Source organism: Drosophila eugracilis, unplaced genomic scaffold, assembly GCF_018153835.1.
Source record: "Drosophila eugracilis isolate 14026-0451.02 unplaced genomic scaffold, ASM1815383v1 contig_2088, whole genome shotgun sequence".
Classification (NCBI taxonomy): Eukaryota; Metazoa; Arthropoda; class Insecta; order Diptera; family Drosophilidae; genus Drosophila; species Drosophila eugracilis.
The window spans coordinates 4574547-4595719 of record NW_024572964.1 but is presented as its reverse complement, the minus strand read 5'-3'; the positions used below and the strand labels follow the sequence as shown (position 1 = coordinate 4595719).

General features: G+C 38.8%; 4 protein-coding genes across 5 annotated transcripts; 3 read left to right on the top strand and 1 right to left on the bottom strand.

The window, feature by feature from the left end:
• The first annotated feature begins 1713 nt into the window (after nt 1-1713).
• On the top strand, nt 1714-2459 carry LOC108107681 (extensin). The gene is made up of 2 exons (XM_017215270.1): nt 1714-1770; nt 1831-2459. Exons 1-2 carry the CDS (start codon nt 1768-1770, stop codon nt 2311-2313), a joined length of 486 nt encoding a protein of 161 aa, XP_017070759.1. The 5' UTR covers nt 1714-1767; the 3' UTR covers nt 2314-2459.
• A 291-nt stretch (nt 2460-2750) lies between these two features.
• On the top strand, nt 2751-3993 carry LOC108107657 (extensin-1). The gene is made up of 2 exons (XM_017215243.2): nt 2751-2838; nt 2899-3993. Exons 1-2 carry the CDS (start codon nt 2836-2838, stop codon nt 3850-3852), a joined length of 957 nt encoding a protein of 318 aa, XP_017070732.1. The 5' UTR covers nt 2751-2835; the 3' UTR covers nt 3853-3993.
• A 1154-nt stretch (nt 3994-5147) lies between these two features.
• LOC108107680 (proline-rich extensin-like protein EPR1) lies at nt 5148-5928 on the top strand. Its single transcript, XM_017215268.2, has 2 exons — nt 5148-5216; nt 5276-5928. Exons 1-2 carry the CDS (start codon nt 5214-5216, stop codon nt 5795-5797), a joined length of 525 nt encoding a protein of 174 aa, XP_017070757.2. The 5' UTR covers nt 5148-5213; the 3' UTR covers nt 5798-5928.
• Nucleotides 5929-8580: 2652 nt separating this feature from the next.
• On the bottom strand, nt 8581-10299 carry LOC108107628 (induced stolen tip protein TUB8). 2 transcript variants are annotated; one of them, XM_017215197.2, is made up of 3 exons: nt 10192-10299; nt 9079-9483; nt 8581-8857 (listed from the first exon to the last, which is right to left on the bottom strand). In XM_017215197.2, the coding sequence occupies exons 1-3, from the start codon at nt 10192-10194 to the stop codon at nt 8852-8854; spliced, it is 414 nt and encodes a 137-aa protein (XP_017070686.1). In that variant the 5' UTR covers nt 10195-10299; the 3' UTR covers nt 8581-8851. The 2 variants fall into 2 exon arrangements, with proteins under 2 accessions (XP_017070686.1, XP_017070685.1); XM_017215196.2 differs by having other exon boundaries at nt 8581-8754.
• Nucleotides 10300-21173: the final 10874 nt, after the last annotated feature.

Genomic DNA, 21173 nt, shown 5'->3' with positions numbered 1-21173 from the left:
CAGGCCCTTGGGCAGGGCTTATTCCAAATACTTTTTGCCTTGGAATCGGTTCAGAACGAGATTCACAGCTTTAAGTGGTGGTGGCTTTATAAGACATAAAAACCGAAGCAGAAAATGTCTCTGCCTGACCAAATATTTCTAATCCAAACCGGTTGAGGAGTCACAAAACAAAATTTGCACAGATTTGCGAGAGACCATAAAGACTGAGGCCTAGCTGAGCGCTGAGATTAATGCCCATAAAGAACGACAATTAATTTCATAATCGGCATAAATTACGCGTCTTTTGGCAAAAGGCGAGCAAAAACGAGGATGGTTCAGCACACGCCGTCCAATTCCGGCACTTGACAATCGATCAGCCCGATCTCTACCAGGCGGTTCAACAACCCATCGTTTTTTGGCATGCGATGAAACAAAAAGTGATAGTTGAACCTAGACCAGTATCGTCTGTTTGTTTATGCAATCGCGTCTTAAGTTGCTAATCCTACTAATTAGTTGATTTAACGCTGCTGTTAGAGCAAAGGGAATTTTTCAAAAGCTTAAGACATTATCTAAAATAGTTTTATCGGACTGTAAACACCGTGTCTAATTAGAACACATTCTGTTAATATATTCAAGAATACGGGATTAGTATTTACTGATTAAATGGAAATTTATTCCAGTCTTATATATAATAACGTTATTTCAGTATTTACAATAAATCTTAATTTGAAAATGATCTTCTTTTTTCTGATGCTCTCACTTTTCCTTAAGCTGTTTACCATCTTCTACGCCTCTGCACTCTAACTCTACTGATCTGTAACTGAAATGCTTCCGCAAGATCATGTCCAGCAGACAGCTTCATTGTCCAACTGTCCATGAAACTCTGACCACTCAAACTTCTTGAGTTGCAAAAGGCAGCGCGCGCCATAATTATTATAAATGAAGTCTAAATGATTTATGACAGCCAGCAGAGCACCCTTACAACGCTCCCAGCGGCGGAACTAACTCTACAGATGCACAGAGAGAAATATTAGCAGCTGTTGTGTGGAGTTTTATTAGTTTAAACGAAATATTATTCAAAATAGTTATAATTAAGCCGGATTAAATAAATCAATTTCGACTTAAGATGCGTAGGTTTTACTGGTAGCTACGAACTATTAAACTACTTAATTAATAATATCTTAAATGCTTGTTTAAACATATTTATAGACTCTTCTGGGGCATCTCGTATTCTGATCTTAGCCACTGAAGGTAATCACTGCATGTTCATTTAAATTAGATTTAAAATTTGATAAGCAATCTGTGAATTTAAAACTATTTCTCTGTGTGCTGGGCTTTGAGCCCTATGTTCCGTCGGAAGTAGAGGCTTACTTTTAACACTGGAACAATGACCGCAGCGGTAACCCAAAACCGAAGTGACGACGTTGATGAAAAGCGGCTAGGTTGGGTCCATGAAGTCCATAATGGAGCCGAAACAATGACGGCGATGTTGACGCTGCTCCTCTGTCAACTTCGGCGCACTATTGTGGCGCTAATCATTCATATAAACATAGAGCTACAGATACAGATACATATGGCTATACAGCTACAGATACATTTTTACCGATACAAAGAATGCCGTGGGGCTAGCGGAGTTATATCGATTTAAATGATAATAATTGGCCTCTAGAGCGCCATGGACAGTATCGATCTGTTTTAGAATTTTGACTATAAATAAACCGTCGTCGATACAAACGGTCAATCATTTGTGGTTTAAGAGCTCAAGGTGTCAGACATATCATAAAAGACATGGTGAGTGCGGTCAGTTGGGGATCTACTACCTGTATTTAACGAATTTTGGAACCATTTCAGAAGTTCTTCATTTTGGCAACCTGCCTACTGGCCTACGCAGCTGGAGATGTTTCGCATTTGCCGCTAGAACTCCTGGATCAGCATCATGAGCATGGCTATGGCTATGATTACCCCAAGCCGGAGGTACCATTTGTGATTACTGTGACGACGGAGCCACCACCGCCACCACCACCAACGCCAGTGCCTACTTACCTCCCTCCTCCACCACCCACTACCACTACTACAACTACCACCACAACCACTCCTGCTCCTACTCCTGCTCCTACCTACCTTCCTCCCCCACCACCCACTACCACCACTCCTGCTCCCACTCCCGCTCCTACTTACCTTCCTCCTCCACCACCTCCTACTACTACCACCACTACCACTACAACAACAACGACACCTGCACCCACGCCGGCACCCACCTACCTACCTCCTCCACCACCACAACCGGAACCGGGCTACCACTACGATGCGCCAGCCCAAGAGTTCATCTTCTAAGTCAAAGCAAAAAAGCACTGAACCACCGAACCACCGGACTGAACATGGAAGATTTCCCCGGATTAGTTTTGTTTTGAATCGTTCCACTAGGCTTACGTTTACATAAGGCTTAAACTATATCAATAAACGCTGTTTTGTTAACCCCATTAGCATCGGTATCTCCCCAAAATGTATACTGGGATGGGGACTAAAGTGGTCCAGATGGCCCGAGTCAATCACCGTCAATTGTCTGGGATTTCGTCGCATCCGCTGCATATTCATGAGCTGCTTTGTTGTGCAGAGCCAATTTGGCCGAAATCGCATTAATTGCTTGGAGTAGAGATAGATACCACACGCCGATAATTGGCCGGCCTCAAGTCCATGAAAACCAAGAAAAGTGTGAAGAAAACCAAAGAGCCAGTTGGTCGAGGAAGCTCTGATCTTTGTATAAAAGCGATGGACGGCGACGTTATTGACATTACTACCTGTTGTCAGCAAACAGCAGCAACATCATCTCAATCAGTGGATAATCTCTAGGAGAAAATGGTAAATAGGAGCAGGATTATATCCTCTGGTGGTATCTTACCAAGTCACTTTTCGTTGCAGAGACCTATGCTGATCCTTGTGGCCCTGGCAGGCTTTGGCGCCTGCGTTCGGGCAGACATTTCTCACCTGTACGGAGGAGGAAGCCACCATGATCATGGCCATGATCACCATCACCATCATGATCACGATCACGATCATGATCATGATCACCACCATTTGGAATCCCATTCGCACTCTTCGCACGATCATCATGATCTGCACATTGATCTGCACTACCAACCGGACTACCAACCAGACTACCACCATCATCATCATCACGATGCCAAGTCTAGCATTCCCAGCGGTTACAGCTATGGAGCTCCAGAGAAGCCACGTCAAAAGTACCTTCCTCCCAAGGTCTCTCTCCCACCGCCACCACCTCCTCCACCCAAGCCTACTTACCTTCCTCCCTCAAAGCCGGAGGTGAAGTACCTGCCCCCTGAGCCAGTGGTCAAGTATCTGCCACCCAAGATCGCTCCCAGCCTGCCACCGCCACCACCACCCCCAGTAGTAGCCCCCAAGCACACCTATCTTCCTCCCAGTCAGCCTGAGCCCACGTACCTTCCTCCTCCAACACCTGAGGTCAAATACCTGCCTCCTGCTCCAGCCCCAAAGTATCTGCCACCTAAGGTTGCACCCGTTCTGCCTCCTCCACCACCACCACCACCAGTGACTCCCAAGGCATTGTACCTGCCTCCTGCCGAGCCGGAGATCGAGTATCTTCCACCTGCCAAGCCTGTAGAGAAGTATCTTCCCCCTGCCCACCCTGTAGAGAAGTATCTTCCTCCTCCAAAGCCAGTTGAGAAGTATCTGCCTCCCAAGCCCGAGCCAAAGTATCTGCCACCTCACACCAAAGTGGACTTCCACATCCCAATTCCGTCGTACGCTCTTCCCTTGGGTCCTGCCCCAAGTTCAATCCATGATGCCGAGCCGGGATACCACTACAAGCCACCACTACGTCGTTTCAGGCACTAGGAAACCTAGCCAGCCACCGAAACTACCAACCGCACCCACAATAACCAAACAAATCTCATAAACGCTGCATCTAGCTTTAAGCTGTACAATTTAAAATCAATTTAGACCACAAAATAAAATGAAGAAGTCAATATTACACCACACGAACTGTTTCCCCATCCTCAAGGTCAAATACATCGAACGCAAATTGCTGTCACCCTGCCCCCGAGGGATCCATGTGGATTTCAATCTGACCCCCAAATCTAATTGCGGCCAATCAACCGAAGTAGCCAGACAGCTTCGGTTTAAACCTTAGTTTGGCTCGATCATCACCTGCAGTGTCGATAATTACTGTCTTTTCGGATGAAAAATGATGTTAGTTTTTGGGTTGAAGGTATACTGATAGGAATTAATCGGTGGATTCAGTATCTGTTACAGAAAGATTCGAGCCGAACCAAAATCGCTAATCGTCAATTGCAGCCGGCAGCTATTAAGCGACAGTTGACCTCCTTTAGTGTTGCCCAGAGATGGGGCAAGTCTTTCAAAGGTCTTCCAATCAAAAGTGTGGACTGATTTAAATCATTAATCTTTTAACGAATTTGAGATGCTCTTGCGTAAAAGGGCATAAGCTTGATGTATAAAATATTTGGTCGTTTCCATAAGGTATTCTTAAGTCTTTAAGCTGCTCTTTTAAGTCAAGAACTTACAGAATTATGACAGCTTTTCCTAACTAATAAACAAAGCTTAACTTCTATTACTTAGGAAAATATATCCGCACATTAGTTGAAATAGTTTATATAAGATAGAAGGAGTTTAGTTTCTATTTTAAGAAACTTGCCGAAGAGGATGCAAGTTTCATCAATTAGTTAACTCTCTGACTAACTAGACTCTTGCTTACTAACTCCAAAAGTACGTCCAACTATTAATCCCAATCATTGCCTAATCAAAAACTATTTTAAATACTTGGCAAACGCAGCGGAGATCGTAAAACCCAACACGTTTATGGCTTCCAGCCATAAAGAGCTCTCTGGCCGGGCCAAAAAACAAAAGCCAACGCAACGAGATGACTTCGAATTAAGAGATTTAATAAAAATTGAATGCCAATTCGCAATACCAATACCGGCTGTCAAAGGGGCGAGACCCCTAAACGCCGATATTTAGCTGACAGCCGGGCCATGTAGATACGAGTATAGTCAGATCGCAGCCAGATCGTCTCTCACGGCGTCGGCGTTGGCCACAGGTAATGACGTGACGAGATCGCTTTATAGCGACCACTGTTTCAGGTTCAGGTTCTCTAACTGTATAAATAAAGAAGCACTTGCCGGAAACTGTATCACTTTGGTAGAGGCCGTCGTCGCAGCAAGAACGTTCCACCAGAAAAAATGGTTTGTGCCTTGCTCCTTAGGGATATTCATTTCGGATTCTAAATTAATTTGTATTTCAGAAAGTCCTTATCCTGGCTGTTTGCAGCTTGGCTCTTGTAGCCGCTGATGTTTCGCATTTGTTCGGTCATGATCACCATGATCACCACGATCATCCTGGCTACAACTATGACCCACCGAACATCCCCTTTGAACTGCCCACTCCGGCTCCAGCTTATCTGCCCCCGGAACCTGTGACTGTTCGTGTGGCTCCAGTGACCCTGCCGCCTCCAGTTTATCTGCCTCCAGTCACCGTGAAGCCCGTTATCCCAATTGTCAGGACTCCCAAGCCAGCCTATCTGCCTCCTCCACCACCAGTTGTGAAGGTTACCCCACCTAAGCCTGAATACCTGCCACCTGCACCCGTTGTGGAACAGCCCCGCTATGTGGCACCAGCCGTTGTACCCACCTTCAAGATCCCGATCCCATCGTACGCTGCTCCTCTGGAGGAACCCGTCAACACCTACCTGCCGCCCCAGGAGATCGTTGTGCCCAAGGATGACGGATACCACTATGATCCCCCAGCTGAACCGTTCCTGTTCTAAATAAGCATTCATCCCAAGCCATTTTTATTTGTTGTCTTCGAATGTCACGTGTATTTACCTGTAGTTATTTATTGTTTACCAAGCTCAGCCTGCACTAAAAACGAAATAAAGCTTAGCACTGCGAAAACGTATATTCCCAAGTTTTATATATCCTGTTCTGATCTTGAACTTGAGTCGGGAAAATCCTAACACAAGAGTTGCCAAGACGAAGACCACGAACTCAGCTTAAGTGCCTCTGATAGACAGCATAATTGCCCCTGGGAGTGCTAAAAATATCTCTGAACGAGGCAGAACAGTTTCATTCATGGACAATCCACATTGTGGTTATTTTGGGAAACTAAACTGAGTAATGCTGTATGGCCAATTCCGGCTTGATTTATTGACATCCCAAACAAACCCAGCTTTGAGTAATTGAACTTAGCAGCCATAACGGCTATGGCCATAAGCTCTAATTTTATGGGCCGAATTGTGGCTGAGCGTCAATAAACGATACTCTTATAATTTATGATACCACCTTAATTGCCCCAGACAATCGCTGGCATTGTTTAAGAGGTGTGAAGATACGCCTTCGAGCCCCTGGGGTTTCGTTAAATCCGCCCACGATGCTGTGAAAGTGAAATTAATGCGATCAGGAAGTTAAATATAAGTTTTCGGGGCTGCCATCAATGGAGAAGAACATTCGCAGAATGTTTGTTGACAAAATGAATTGGCTTTATGCAAATGTACTGCATGATCTAATGGCTGGGAACCCGTTTCTGTCAGCAAATGCAAATTAATTAGATTATTACGTTTGTCTTCGGTTGAACGCCCAACAATGATTTACCTAAGAGTTCTTATCTACGGTTGTTGCTCTTAGTAGAGCCGCTTAAATAAACACTGCCCATAAATTATATCTCTCATCATTGATTTTAGAAAGCAAAACTGATGACCCCAGTCGACCAGGCGGTCTAGCCTGTTTCTTATTCGCCACTAATGAAACCAACTATTCGTTTCCTTATTTTATTTCGGCACGATCGATTTGCTGATGCATTATAGCCGAAATGCTAATTAGAAGCCTGCTTATATCGGAGCATTCTAGACGTAGATCATAACTTTATTAGTATATCAAGTTTGCATATGCATACTGTGCGTATGATTAATATAATGCAATTGATGGCTAACACCTAAAATTCGAACTCGGTCGGGAAGAAAATTAATTGATATTAAAAACGATACAATGTACAGAGAACGATTTATGAAATGTAATTTAAAACGGTTATTAAACTTTACCTACACGATAACCAGATCACACCAGCATTAATTGAATTAAGTTATTTTTTATTTTTTCATGTGGAATGCAAAAATACCTTAAATTACCCTAATATTCAAAAACCTTTATTTTTTAATATAAATATAATCTTAAATATTGAACATAAATATTTAAAACATAATTTGATTTCTCATTAATTATATATTTGCGCTTGTGAAATGTTCTCTGCTCTTCTTTTTTTTCTCTTAACTGAATTTTGTTATTCCTCTATCACATTTATGTAGCCTACTTTTCGGCAAAGCATTTAAAAACGATCGACTTTTTGAAGCCTCCTCTATATATGCAAAAAATTGAGATAGTATAACAGTTTTAACAACTATTCCAAGAAGCAACAAGGTCCTTTTAAACACCATTGAACCATAAAGCTGGAAAGACTTAAACGTAACTTTTAAGCCACTTTAATGAATAATATTTATTTTTACTTATAACAATAGAAAAAAATGGAAAGTAAGTCTGTTAAAAAATACATTTCCTGACTAGCCCAGACAACATTTTTTGCATCATTAATAATTAAGGCGATTTTAAGGTGTGTAAGTCCATGTAATCAACAACAAAACCGCAACAAAAACCGATGCATAACTGCCACTTGACCCGGGGAATCGATGGAAATCCCAGCCAAGACGGAAGCAACTCCATTGGTGATGGATACCATGCCTGTCATCGCTGACACACACAAAGGAGCGAAGTGAAGTGGAGTGAATAGATCGAGACCCAGTTTGTCATAGTTCACTGACAAAAGTGACTGTTAATGCCCCTGAATAGAAGCTGAGGCAAGGCAATCAAATTGACAATCAATCCATCAATCAATAGCACATTGTCTAGCAGATCCGACCACCCGGACAAACTATGGCTTTTAAAACGGATTGTTTACACTTCTGATTTGTCTATGTGGCCAGTTGTTGGTTATATTTTTGGGACAACTTAGCAGGTTTAAGCTTCTGCTAAACCGGTTAAATTTAATGTATTTTGAAAGTAATCCAGTAGATTTATGTATTTCTATTTGTTTTCGCTGTGGCTAGTTTCGGTTTACGAGCCGTCAAGAGTCATCCAAGAAGCTGCATAAATAAATCTACCTAATTGGCCGAAGAAGCCGCACCACTTAATCCCAGTGTTGTCTTAATGAGTGCCAACACCACGCAACACACGAATTATTTCCCAGCAAACAGGGCAATACAAAACTCGAAATAAGTACGCAGATACGCAGCTTCCGTATGCAAATGTCCATATCAGATGGCAAATACATTTTCCTCATGGCATTCCGTGATTAATGAGAAAACCACGACAACAGGGGGTACTCATCAAATCGAGAACGAATCTTTGTACAATTTCGACACATTTTATTGTGCCTTGATGAGCTGTGAATAATATAATTAAAACCTGATACTCTATACCTCCCCCGCCCCCTTCGGCTGACCAGTTTATTGGCCTTGGCAAAATGAATGAAATAGTCGAAGCAACAAAAATTTGTTTATCATTTTTACAAATAATTTACGTTTATTTATTCGTACTTTACTTGGCAATTCAACAATAACTGAATACTTCGTTTTTCGATCTTTGTCTTTAGAACATCATTTGTCTCTTTGTACTTCGCTCTTTATGCTTTTGATCTTGGCTTGTTCTTGTTGGTCGTTTCTTTGATGGTTTCGTTCTAGGATTAGGATAGTTTTAAATACGATAGTTTGGTAGTTGGATAGTTTGATAGTGGGGATCAGTGCGTGGTAATGTGTGTTTGATTTAGGTATTTGTTAATGCTTGATACGGATTGGAGTTTGATTGGTTTTTTTTTTTTTTTTTGTGTTGAAGATTTGGTGCGTATAGAGTTGTTGCGGGCAGGTGAGGAGAGTGGGAGAAGGAAGAGAAACGACAAAATATATAGGAGGAATTACTAGGATTGTCGAGCATGTGTAGTTAAATATATTTAAGAGCTAGCTGCATCCTCTTAGTAGCGGCGCAGGCGGTAGAAACGTCTTACATAGACTGGACGGCGGTACTGGTAGCCGGCCCTGCTACTGTAGGTGTGACCCACCAGCTGCTGCTGCTGTGGCACCACCACCTGCTGCTGAACCGCTGGAGCCACATACTGGGCTCTTTGGACGATCTGCTGCTGGACGGGCTGCTGGACGAAAGACTGGGCCACGGCCACAGGACGAGCAACAGGGCGAGCCAGGGGAGCAGGGGCAGCGAAAACAGGACGAGGAGCAGCGGCCACAGGACGAGGAGCAGGAGCAGCAGCCACTGGTGCGGGCTCGTCGATATCAATGTATTCCGGCTCGGGAGTAGCAATATCCTGGGGATTGGGTCCTTGGGTGGCGGAGTCGGGCAACTGAGCTCCAGCAGCAATGCCCACAAGGGCCAAGGCCAACAGAATGAAGAATTTCTGGAGGTAAAAGGAAAATGTTGTTAATGAAAAAATCTTTTTGCTGCCCTAGCTATATCCTTGACCTGGCTCTGAACTCGTTAACTATCCTAAGTACCTATAAAGCTTTGATAATGATATAACAAAGTTTATTTATCGCACACTTTGTTAAGCCTAACTTTATAACCATTAAGCCATTAAAAACTAATTTGGATTTATGTTAATAAAATCATATCTTTATAAACATAAAACTAGTTCTTAATGAATTATAAAAATATTTCGAAATCATGAATATTAAAATACATAAAAATACAGATAATTATATCAAGTTAGTGAACTCTAATTTTAGGGTATTTTTACACTCCACTTATATTTTTCTAAGCAATGAGAATCTGCTTGCATCACTAGGATGAATATGAAAGAATTTTGCCAATGAGTGGGCTTGTTATTTTTAGAGCGTTCTGGAGCATAAATATGTGCGTGACTCCGGCACGGGTGTGAAGTGAAACAAGTCCCGAGGACCACTCGAACCGGGACAGCGCGTTGATGAAGTCGTTTAGAACACTCGAGATTGGGTTGGAAAGCACTTGTGGAGAAGAGTTATTTTTGGTTTCTTATTTAAATAGTTTTGTGTTCGCGAATCACTTGGTTTTCGATTTCAGTTCATATCCTGCTCGAGGCAAGAGGAGATCACTAGAATTTATTATCCTTGCTGCCAGGATCACATACCATTTTCGTTTGTTTTGGTTTTTGGGTTTCACGAAATTTTCTCGAGCAGAAGCAATCGAGCAATTTACACTTAAGAAGTTCAAAGCACAAATGATGATGAGCTGGTCAGTGGGTATGAAATTTATACTATATCGCCGGTTCGGTCCGTCCGGTTCGGTTCAGTTCGGTACGTGGGTCTAAGAGAGTCTAAGCAGAGCGCCAGCGACCGCCAAAAACAAAAACCAAAAACCCGATGAAACACAAACCGCACACCGCGATAAAAATAAGGCAAAAACAAAATATTAACAGCAGAAGCGGCACCGTTCAGCACCAAAAACAACACAACGATAGCAGAAGCAATTCAAATCAAAATTTAAATTAAATGAAACGAAACGAATTGAGTAGAATCGACGACTAGAAGAGGCTGCTGGAGATGCCAATGGGCTATGATGTGCTCTCTGGACCCTTTGGCTAGTCACTTCGGTGTCGTCACGAGCCATGACGCACAAACAAGTCAAAAGGCACTTAAAGAACATATACCTACACTGTTAGAAAGGGATATTGTTCTATATTTGTAAGTCTCTTTAAGTTCGTTGCCTAAGTCTTTTAAATTATTTCAAGAAAATATTGTTGTTTTCTGTAGAAATCATATCAAAGTTTGTCGCTTAAGTCTTTTGATTTTCAGAGCAAATTCCTATGATAAAATTGGTAAGAAATGCAGGACATAGAGCAAACTTATATTTCTCAGTGCATCTACTCTGATTCTAACGCCATTTGACTCCTCAGCACGTGCCTCAGTTGAAGTTTGTTGCCTAAGTCTTTCGTTTTGTCTCCTGCATGAAATGAATTTGCATAATATTTTATTAGAATAATATTTTCTTACTGAAGTGCCTCTATTTCAGTACGCTAAATCCGAAGCAAAACCTATCCAAGAGGAAGATTAGTCATCAAGTTGATAAACCAGGCGGATATCCACTGATTATGTTTTTCATTTTTGGTTTTTAATAGACAAAACTTGACTTTATCATGTCAATTTGTAGATTGTTTGCCCATCTGCCCGCCGACCTGGTAGCCCTCTACTTCATTCATTGGATTGTCTGTTGGCTTGATTGTTTGTATCTTCACTTGACCTTAGTGGCAACAATAAGCAAATTTAACGGCTTTTGGGCATACATCATTTCCGTTTCTCATGCGTGTGTGTGGGGAAATACATTCACCTGCCACCGTCAAGTGAATGAAGCCACTTGAGCCAAAGATGCAGTGCCAATAAAAATGATTTGTTCGATATCAAGGCCTTCTGAAAAAGATTAAGTGGCACAAAGACAGGAAATGTTTAAGCTATTTTCGACTAAGATACCAACAGACATTGTAAAGATGTTACCATCTATAAAACTATAGATAAAGGTCCACTTTAAAATGGTTCTGAGTAGATCATGTGACATCATTTCGACTGCCTTTCACTTGTATTGATTGATGGAATATTTGTCAACGGTGAGAGATGAAACATACAAGCTATATGCAGCATTTTTCATAATCTACCCAAAACAATAATAATAAACACCGAAAAACAATTTATTGTGTGTTTTTACGGTTATTAGAAAATTTAAAATGTAATTAATAATGCTTTGGTCCGCTGGCAACTTAGGTTTCACATTCATAAATTTGATCTGCCGCGAAAAACATTCATTATTGCCCGCTTATGCCATTTGCGGCCATTGTCTATTGAGTCAGCGATTTGACTTGCAAAATGTGTCATTTGCGTCTGAAAAGCATCGTTCTACCAATGGTTATAATTCTTTGGATCCGTAAATCAATGACAAGGGCGGGGCAGATTTATGCGGCCAACAATCGATTTCAATATAGTGCAGCTGCCTGCCTGCCTGCCTGTGATAATATTTATATTAACGGACTCTTATTTATGTTAATGCCGATATAAAATTAATATCCCCCCGTTAAATATGTTTTTGATCTTTCCATCATCGTGTCTTGCGGCCGGAGCCAAGGCGACTACTTTTGCCCAATTTGCATACAGGAACCAGATATCGCACCAAGTGAATCAAAAGCCATGAGCCGCCATATAGGAGTCTCGGAGTCTTGGCTAAATGCCGGTAATCGAAGATTCTTTTAATTTATGACCCTGTGCCTGATGATACCCAGAATCCAGTCGAGTTCACGTGCCTCTCGACACATTCGTTTTGTTTTGCTCTAAGCGTTCATACATATTAAGCATGCGACCTGTTGTCCGGCCGGGGTTAAACACTGAAATAAATACAGATTTCGTGGGCAAGCGTTGGGTGTGTTTACATGCGATTCCAACCACCTGATAAGGACTACAAAAGATGCCCACCCGAGTTTATTTTTATTTGAATATTTTTTCATAGCCGAATCTGTTACCAAGAGATTTTGTTTAGGGTAAGACACGCCTCGTTATCTGCTCGCCAGTTTCGTTTAGCATTTGAATATGCGCGTGTGAATAAACAGAAAATAAAACATTTTAAGCGGTCCGTTTTGTTTCTTGACATCTTTCTTAGCAAATATAACTCTAAGGCTTAGATGAGCCCCAAAGAATTGAGCTTAACGCCAAGCTGTAATATCTTTTTTAATTAACCTTGCCTAGGCGAAGATTCTCAAGCAATTCTAGCTTTCCCGCAGCTTTTTTTATCACGATTCTAGACACAAAGCCTCGTAAATAGTTTGTGGAGTTTTTTATTTATATAAGCTTCCGCACATTCACCAGCCAAGTCGGCGAGAGGCAATATGAATATTCAATATTTAACGCAAAAAATTATAACAAACAACAACCGAGGCACAGCAAATATATCATCTTGAAGAGCCAATTGAAAACTTTGGCATACTCTTGATGAAAAAACATATATGAGAGTGGCAAGCATAATGCTCCAAAAAGTTGAGTAACCCTCTGGATAAGGTAGTGATGATGATGATGATCTAGGCCCAGAAATATTTATTGCAACACCTCAAAATGTTTGAGTTACTTGAAAGATTTATAACCGCCTCAATAAATTGTCTTAAAATAGCTTACAAATGCTAATGCTTAGTCTCGTTTCCGCCTCTGCATTTGACTGAAATAAATGTTTTTAGCAATTAACGTCGATCAGTCACTTGACCTACAGTTAGTTTTTGATTGAAAAAAAGCGAAGTATTATCTGGAATGGCAACAGGTTGTTTTGCAGGTGTTTCGACTTGTTTAATGTTTACCCGGCCAGGGCAGATTCGGCATAGATAATTCTGGTTCTAATCGTCCCATCCCCAGTCGTAGACAAACCGGCGGTCTGGGACACGCGCACAGTGAAAGCTGCCGAAGAAGAACGTTAACATTTAATGGGAAGCATAAATTAATTATTGAAATTAGCCAGAATCGACATAAAATAAAAGCCAAATGGTCACGAGAATCGAAAGGCGATTGAGAATGAGAATGGCCACAAAGAGCTTCATCTAATCATTGTTTAACTTAATAATTAGTTTTTTATTATAACCCCCCTATAATTTGTTTCGCAACAACAGCAAACAATGAAATCGATGCCGCCCGAGGGGCAAAAAGCATCAGCGATGTCTCGACGTCGTCGGTGGCTTATAGCCCCAGCAATTTAGCCACTTTTGGCACCTTTTTGGCCGGCTCGTGCCGCCAGCTAAGACATGTGAGCTGGCATTTTGAACTTTGACTTTGAATATAATTATTATCAATACAACTCGACACCAGTTGAAGCCAGTGAACGAGTCATGTCTTTTCGAATGGACAAAGTGTATAATTTAATGGAACAATTTAGACAATATGTATCATATTTTGCAATGTGTGCTCAGATTATGTTTACCAGTTTGGGGGATTGTTCAAGTATATTTCTTAGTCAGGGGCATGACCTATTGTCACATATTATAAATGGTATAGAGATCTGTAACCTTCAGTAGTCACCCAAAATATAATAAAGTAAAGTAAAAAGTAAGTAAAGTAAAGTAAAAGTAAAAGTAAAAATTAAAGCCAAGCACGTTCTATTGTAATTACTTCAGCTTAAAAAGGGATTTTTATTATTAATAAGATTACGAGCAACTCAAAGCCCAAAGAGCCTTCTAAACTTCCTTTTCTGAGCTGCTATATAGGCTTACGGGAAACTTCTAGAAATTCATTGTGCTTTGGGAAATTAGCAAAGGCCTACTTGGACATCGATCGGAAATATCCAAAAGCAATTTACAATGGCAAAACTTTTGTTTTTCATTGTCTGCCTGTTCCTGACATTGGGTCTAATCAGAGCTTATATACCGCCCAGAACTACCACACCACCTCCTCCTGAACCAGAACTGGATGATGTTAAAATGTATAAAGTCTGCCCTGACCACAATTTAAGACCATGCATGCCATTGTAAATGCAACTTCAACATGCATGCAAATTGTTATTAAACAGAACATTTAAAATTCATTTTCTTTGCTTGAATTACTTTTAAGAATGCAAAAGATCCATGAGGGAAGAGGGGAAAATAAAAACTTAACTTTAAAAATGTCCGAACACGTTTGTGTTTTTAATAATATCAAAAGCACATCTTAGATTTTTATCAGCAGGTTTGAATATTTCCTTACTTTACATTTTTACTGCAAAATCGACTATATAGGCGGCGGGATGTTTCTAGTAAATCACTGTGCATTGCAAAAGTGAACGCTTTTACTTGGACATCAATTGAAAACCCGAACAAGAATGAACAAACTTTTGTTTTTCCTTGTCTGCCTGTTCCTGACATTGGGACTAAGTAGCACAACACGTGTTCCTGTGGTAGAACCGGAGATTATAGTCAAAAAAGTTTGTCCGCTCGGTGATCCAGAAAGATGCCGCCGTATCCGCCAAGGTTAAATACAAATTCTGTTAAATAAAAATGAACTGATTGCATTTCTTGTAATCGTATAGTTCATTTGTTAATAAATGTTGTTAATAAAACATACATTTGTATAAAGACAGACTTAAATGAAAAAGTTCTTACTTACTTACATTAATATGAAAGGATTGTTAATTTTATAAGGGGTATAAGGGGACATGGTCTTACTTTTGGTCTTCATTGTTGTCTGACTTTGTGTTTAAACTGGATTATGCCATTTTGTAAGTAAGCATACATATTCGTGGTCAGCATCTCAGGACCAGCATTTGACAAATTGAAATGTAAATACTTACTTAAACCAAAACTACAAATGTAAGCAAAAAATTACCATACTTAAATCTAAAAATATTCCTTTCAACGTTTAAGTAATTCATTAGCACCTTTCAGATTCATCTAACCGCTAAAGGGAGTGGAATATTTCATTTTAAAAAGAATAAATTAGAATTTTTTAAAGTGCAAATCCTTTATATAAGCGGATAGGAAGGTACTAGAGATTCATTGTGCTTTTACTTGGAGTACGACTGGCAATTTCAAAAAACAACATCAGAATGAAAATTCAGCAACTTTCCTGGTCAACCATTGGGATCTTCGTTGTCACCCTCTTCATGGCAGTGGGACAAAGTACTGCTTATTTTCCCCACAGCGCCCCAACAATTTGCAGGGCGAATGATCCATCAGTATGCCGTAATTAACTATGGCAGCACTTTCACGTGCAATATAATTTGAATAAATAAAAGCAAAGCTATGCAAACGTTTAAATCCTTTATAACATATTTAATATGACAGAAACATGGTGTTCGAATTTGGGAAAATTAGGAAAAACAACATCAGATATGAATATGAATTATGTAAAAAAAAATGTTTTGCGAACCATACACTAGCTAGACTTTGGCAAAACTAGAACTTTCGATTAAATCCGAACATACTGAGTGACAGCGAAACAAAATAAATAATTTAATGATGGAATAAAGAATAAATTAAAGAGAAACAAATTTCTTACCGCACTGACTTCTAAACTGATTGGAATATTACCTTTTGTAAGGAAACAGTAAATATTTTCTGCTATATAGGCGTGTTGACAGATTCTAGAAGCTCATTGTGCAGTGCAAAATTGGCAGAGCTGGATGTTTTTGACAATGGCAAAAAAACGACTTTCCTACTCAAAGGTTCTGATTTTTTGCATTTGTTTGAGCCTGGCAATGGACCTTAATAATGCCAATATACCGCCAAAAACGACCACACCAGTTCCAACTCCTGCTTCTCTAGACGACGTAAAAATCGAAAAAACTTGTCCATATAGTCGAATCATATGCCACGATTTAAAAAACAATAATTGATTCAACATCTGGCAACTACAATGCATAAAAAATGTAACAAAAAGTAATTTGAAAGAAATTTTTTAATTAAACAAATCTCTTTGAATTGCTGAATTTCAAAACTTTAATGGGAAAAAAATAAATAAAGGCTTTTAGCTTTGAGGAACAATAATTATGCCGAAACCAAATATGTTTTTGGTATACAGATTGTTATAATTTTCATTTAATTTATTGTATAAATCTCCTTTTTTCTGTTAATAAATTATTGGTATAAAATTTGACAATTTACGACGTTTTAAATTTGTTTTAAAAATATAGGATATTTTTATTCTTATGTAAAGCTAGAATAAGTAAAAATTAAAAGTAAACACGACTTGTTGTCATTACTCAAAAATTATTAACATCATTAGCATCTCTTGGAGTAAACAGTCTCATATTTTGTCAAGAATACATTATTTTTACTGCAGCAACGGCTATAAAAGCCGATAGGAAAATTCTAGAAATTCATTTCGCAGGGTAAAATTTGCAAGGGTGAACTAATACCGAAAAATATCTTTAGAATGGCCAAACTTTTGTTAATTATTTTAAGCCTATTCATGGCATTTGGTCTTAATAATGCTAACATACCGCCCAGAACTACCACACCAGTTCCAACTCCAGCTCCTCTAGACGATGTTAAAATCGAAAAAACTTGTCCATATAGTCGAAGCATATGCCACGATTTAAAAAACAATAATTAATTCAAAAACTGGCAACTACAATGCATTAAAAATGTACTAACAAGTAATTAAAAAAAATTTGTAATTAAACAAATCGCTTTAAATAAACTGCTGAATTTAAAAACTTTGATGGAGAAGAAAATTCTGGCTTTACATCAATATCAGGATGTAAGAAGAAAGACTTTTAGCTTTGAGGGACTATTATTATGCCGAAACTAAATAAGTTTTTTGTATACAGATTGTTATAATTTTAATTTAATTTATTGTAGAAATCTCTTTCTTTTCTGTAAATAAATTATTGGTATTAAAATTGTTTTAAAAATGTATAATATTTGTATTCTTATGTAAAGTTAGAATAAGTAAAAATTAAAACTAAACACGACTTATTGTCATTACTCAATATTAAAAAATGACCGCGAACGTTTAAGTGATTAATAACACCATTAGCATCTCTTTTGTCAAGAATACATTTTTTTTACAGCAGCAACTGCTATAAAGGCAGATAGGAAAATTCACTTTGCAGAGTAAAATTTGCAAAGTTGAACTAATACCGATAAGCATCTTTGGAATGGCCAAACTTTTGTTCATTATTTTAAGCCTGTTTTTGGCATTTGTTCTAAATAATGCTAACATACCACCCAGAACTACCACACCGCGTCCAACCCCTCCTCCTCGAGATAATGTTACTATCGAAAGAGTTTGTCAATTTAGTCCGAAAATATGCCACGACTTACATGGACAAAACTGATTACACTGCAGTAAATGAAGTGTAGTACCAAATACTAATAAAGCGGATATTGTTAATAAAACTAACTTGATTTACTGAGCTCTCCAAGTCGGGAAATCTTAAACTTTCGATTTAATCAGATTTTAAAGAATAACAACTAAGCAAAATAATATTTTTTGTGATATAATGATAAACAAATTAACACCAAACTCGATCCTTACCGAAATGATAATAAAGTGAAACTTAAAAGCAAACACACCCATTGTCATTACTTAAGCTTACATAAATGCCGGTCAACGTTTTAGTTATTAATTATATTATTCGATTATCTTCGAGCACAACTTTTACTATATAGGCCGGTAGAAAAGGTGTAGATATGTATAAGTCTGTGCGAAATTGGAAAGGGTAAATGTCTTTACTTCAGCTTAAACGGAAAAGCAACTTTAAAATGGCCAAACTTTTGTTTTTCTGTGTATGCCTCATCCTGGCATTGGTTCTAAGTAGTGCTAATATACCGCCAAGAACGACAACACCGCGTCCAACCCCTCCTCCTCTAGACGAAGTTAGAATTGTAAAAATTTGTAAATTTTCTAGAAAAATATGCTTTGCATCTGACTAAAGTATTAACAAAAATATAATATAGCAGAAATTTGTAATTAAGCAAACTGATAATAAAATGAAACTTAATTCCAAATACACCCATTGTCATTACTTAAGCTTACATAAATGCCTGTCAACGTTTTAGTTATTAATTATATTATTCGATTATCTTCGAGCACAACTTTTACTATATAGGCCGATAGAAAAGGAGTAGAAATGTATTAGTCTGTGCAAATTGGAAAGGGTGAACGTCTTCACTTCAGCTTAAACGGAAAAGCAACTTTAGAATGGCCAAACTTTTGTTTTTCTTTGTCTGCCTCATCCTGGCATTGGCTCTTAGTGATGCTAATATACCGCCAAGAACGACCACACCGCGTCCAACCCGTCCTCCTCGAGACGATGTTAAAATTGAAAAAATTTGTAAAGGATCAAGGAGAGTCTGCATTGCATCTGAATTTAGTTAACAAAGTACATATTTGTAAAGTATAAACAAAAATATAATATGGCAGAAATTTGTAATTAAGCAAACTGATAATAAAGTGAAACTTAAAACCAAGCACACCCATTGTCATTACTTAAGCTTACATAAATGCCGGTCAACGTTTTAGTTATTAATTATATTATTCGATTATCTTCGAGCACAACTTTTACTATATAGGCCGGTAGAAAAGGTGTAGATATGTATAAGTCTGTGCGAAATTGGAAAGGGTAAATGTCTTTACTTCAGCTTAAACGGAAAAGCAACTTTAAAATGGCCAAACTTTTGTTTTTCTGTGTATGCCTCATCCTGGCATTGGGTCTAAGTAGTGCTAATATACCGCCAAGAACGACAACACCGCGTCCAACCCCTCCTCCTCTAGACGAAGTTAGAATTGTAAAAATTTGTAAATTTTCTAGAAAAATATGCTTTGCATCTGACTAAAAGTATTAACAAAAAATATAATATAGCAGAAATTTGTAATTAAGCAAACTGATAATAAAATGAAACTTAATTCCAAATACACCCATTGTCATTACTTAAGCTTACATAAATGCCTGTCAACGTTTTAGTTATTAATTATATTATTCGATTATCTTCGAGCACAACTTTTACTATATAGGCCGATAGAAAAGGAGTAGAAATGTATTAGTCTGTGCAAATTGGAAAGGGTGAACGTCTTCACTTCAGCTTAAACGGAAAAGCAACTTTAGAATGGCCAAACTTTTGTTTTTCTTTGTCTGCCTCATCCTGGCATTGGCTCTTAGTGATGCTAATATACCGCCAAGAACGACCACACCGCGTCCAACCCGTCCTCCTCGAGACGATGTTAAAATTGAAAAAATTTGTAAAGGATCAAGGAGAGTCTGCATTGCATCTGAATTTAGTTAACAAAGTACATATTTGTAAAGTATAAACAAAAATATAATATGGCAGAAATTTGTAATTAAGCAAACTGATAATAAAGTGAAACTTAAAACCAAGCACACCCATTGTCATTACTTAAGCTTACATAAATGCCTGTCAACGTTTGAGTTATTAATTATATTATTCGATCATCTTCGAGCACAACTTTTACTATATAGGCCGATAGAAAAGGTGTAGAAATGTATTAGTCTGTGCAAATTGGAAAGGGTGAACGTCTTCACTTCAGCTTAAACGGAAAAGCAACTTTAGAATGGCCAAACTTTTGTTTTTCTTTGTCTGCCTCATCCTGGCATTGGGTCTAAGTAGTGCTAATATACCGCCAAGAACGACCACACCGCGTCCAACACGTCCTCCTCGAGACGATGTTAAAATTGAAAAAATTTGTGAAGGATCAAGGAGATTTATGCATTGCATACATAGTTAACAAAGTACATATTTGTAAAGTATAAACAAAAATATAATATGGCAGAAATTTGTAATTCAACAAATCATTTTACGCTTTGCATGACTCATTAAACTCTATCCATTTTTTAATTTAAACAAATATGAAGACTTTCATGCTAATCGCATAGAATTTGGCCTGCATTCGAAACTGGTTGGTTATAACTCAAGAATTGAGGTCAGATTCGACTACTCATTAGTAGAGCGAATATAAAGCAATCCAGATAACCAAAAAGAATATAAAGCAGCCGTATATGGAGAGGCAAACACTTCCCCAATCGACATACCCAATAATACTCTGCAAAAATGCTGTAATCGACTGACAATGAACTTGAGATCTGAGTGATTGCCCCAATAAAACCGGCATTAAGCTTATATGGCTAATGGGATAGTTCGAAGCGATCAATCAGATTGATTTCATTCATGCTGATCTAGTTCGGTGACAAACCCACCCTGACATAAAGCTGAGCAACCTGTTCTGGCTCCTCTGAAAGACCAAAAAAAACCCCAAAGAGAGGCGATCGATTTAAATGTTTATAACTATAAGTATAAGCCATTCTAACCAATTTGCACAAATGCAAATGCTGATTATTATGGTCGCATTTGAGAGTCCGACGATGCTTAATCGCCATTAGAGGAACCCGTTTTTTGGGTTCTTTTTTATTCTTCTTTACTCTGGCGAATGTTTATCACCATGATTATCTCCATGTGGCAAATGGCGATGATGATGAAGGTTCTTCTTTGGCCCGCCGATCTGTCTGCCAAGTTTTGTAAGATTCTGGGATTTAGCCATTGTGAGTCAACGGATCATCTGGCCATCTGTCAGATACAAAACCCGAATGAAATTTGCATGGGTCTTGTGTATCCGATGATTTGACTAACTGCTATGACATTGTTTCGATTCGGATGCCGTTTGC

What these genes read in the sequence shown, in the direction of transcription:
- LOC108107628 (XM_017215196.2), bottom strand. An exon ending in AGTACCGCCGTCCAGTCTAT is followed by an intron (nt 8,755 to 9,078) that starts GTAAGACGTTTC and finishes TCCTAATCCTAG; the next exon opens with AACGAAACCATCAAAGAAAC.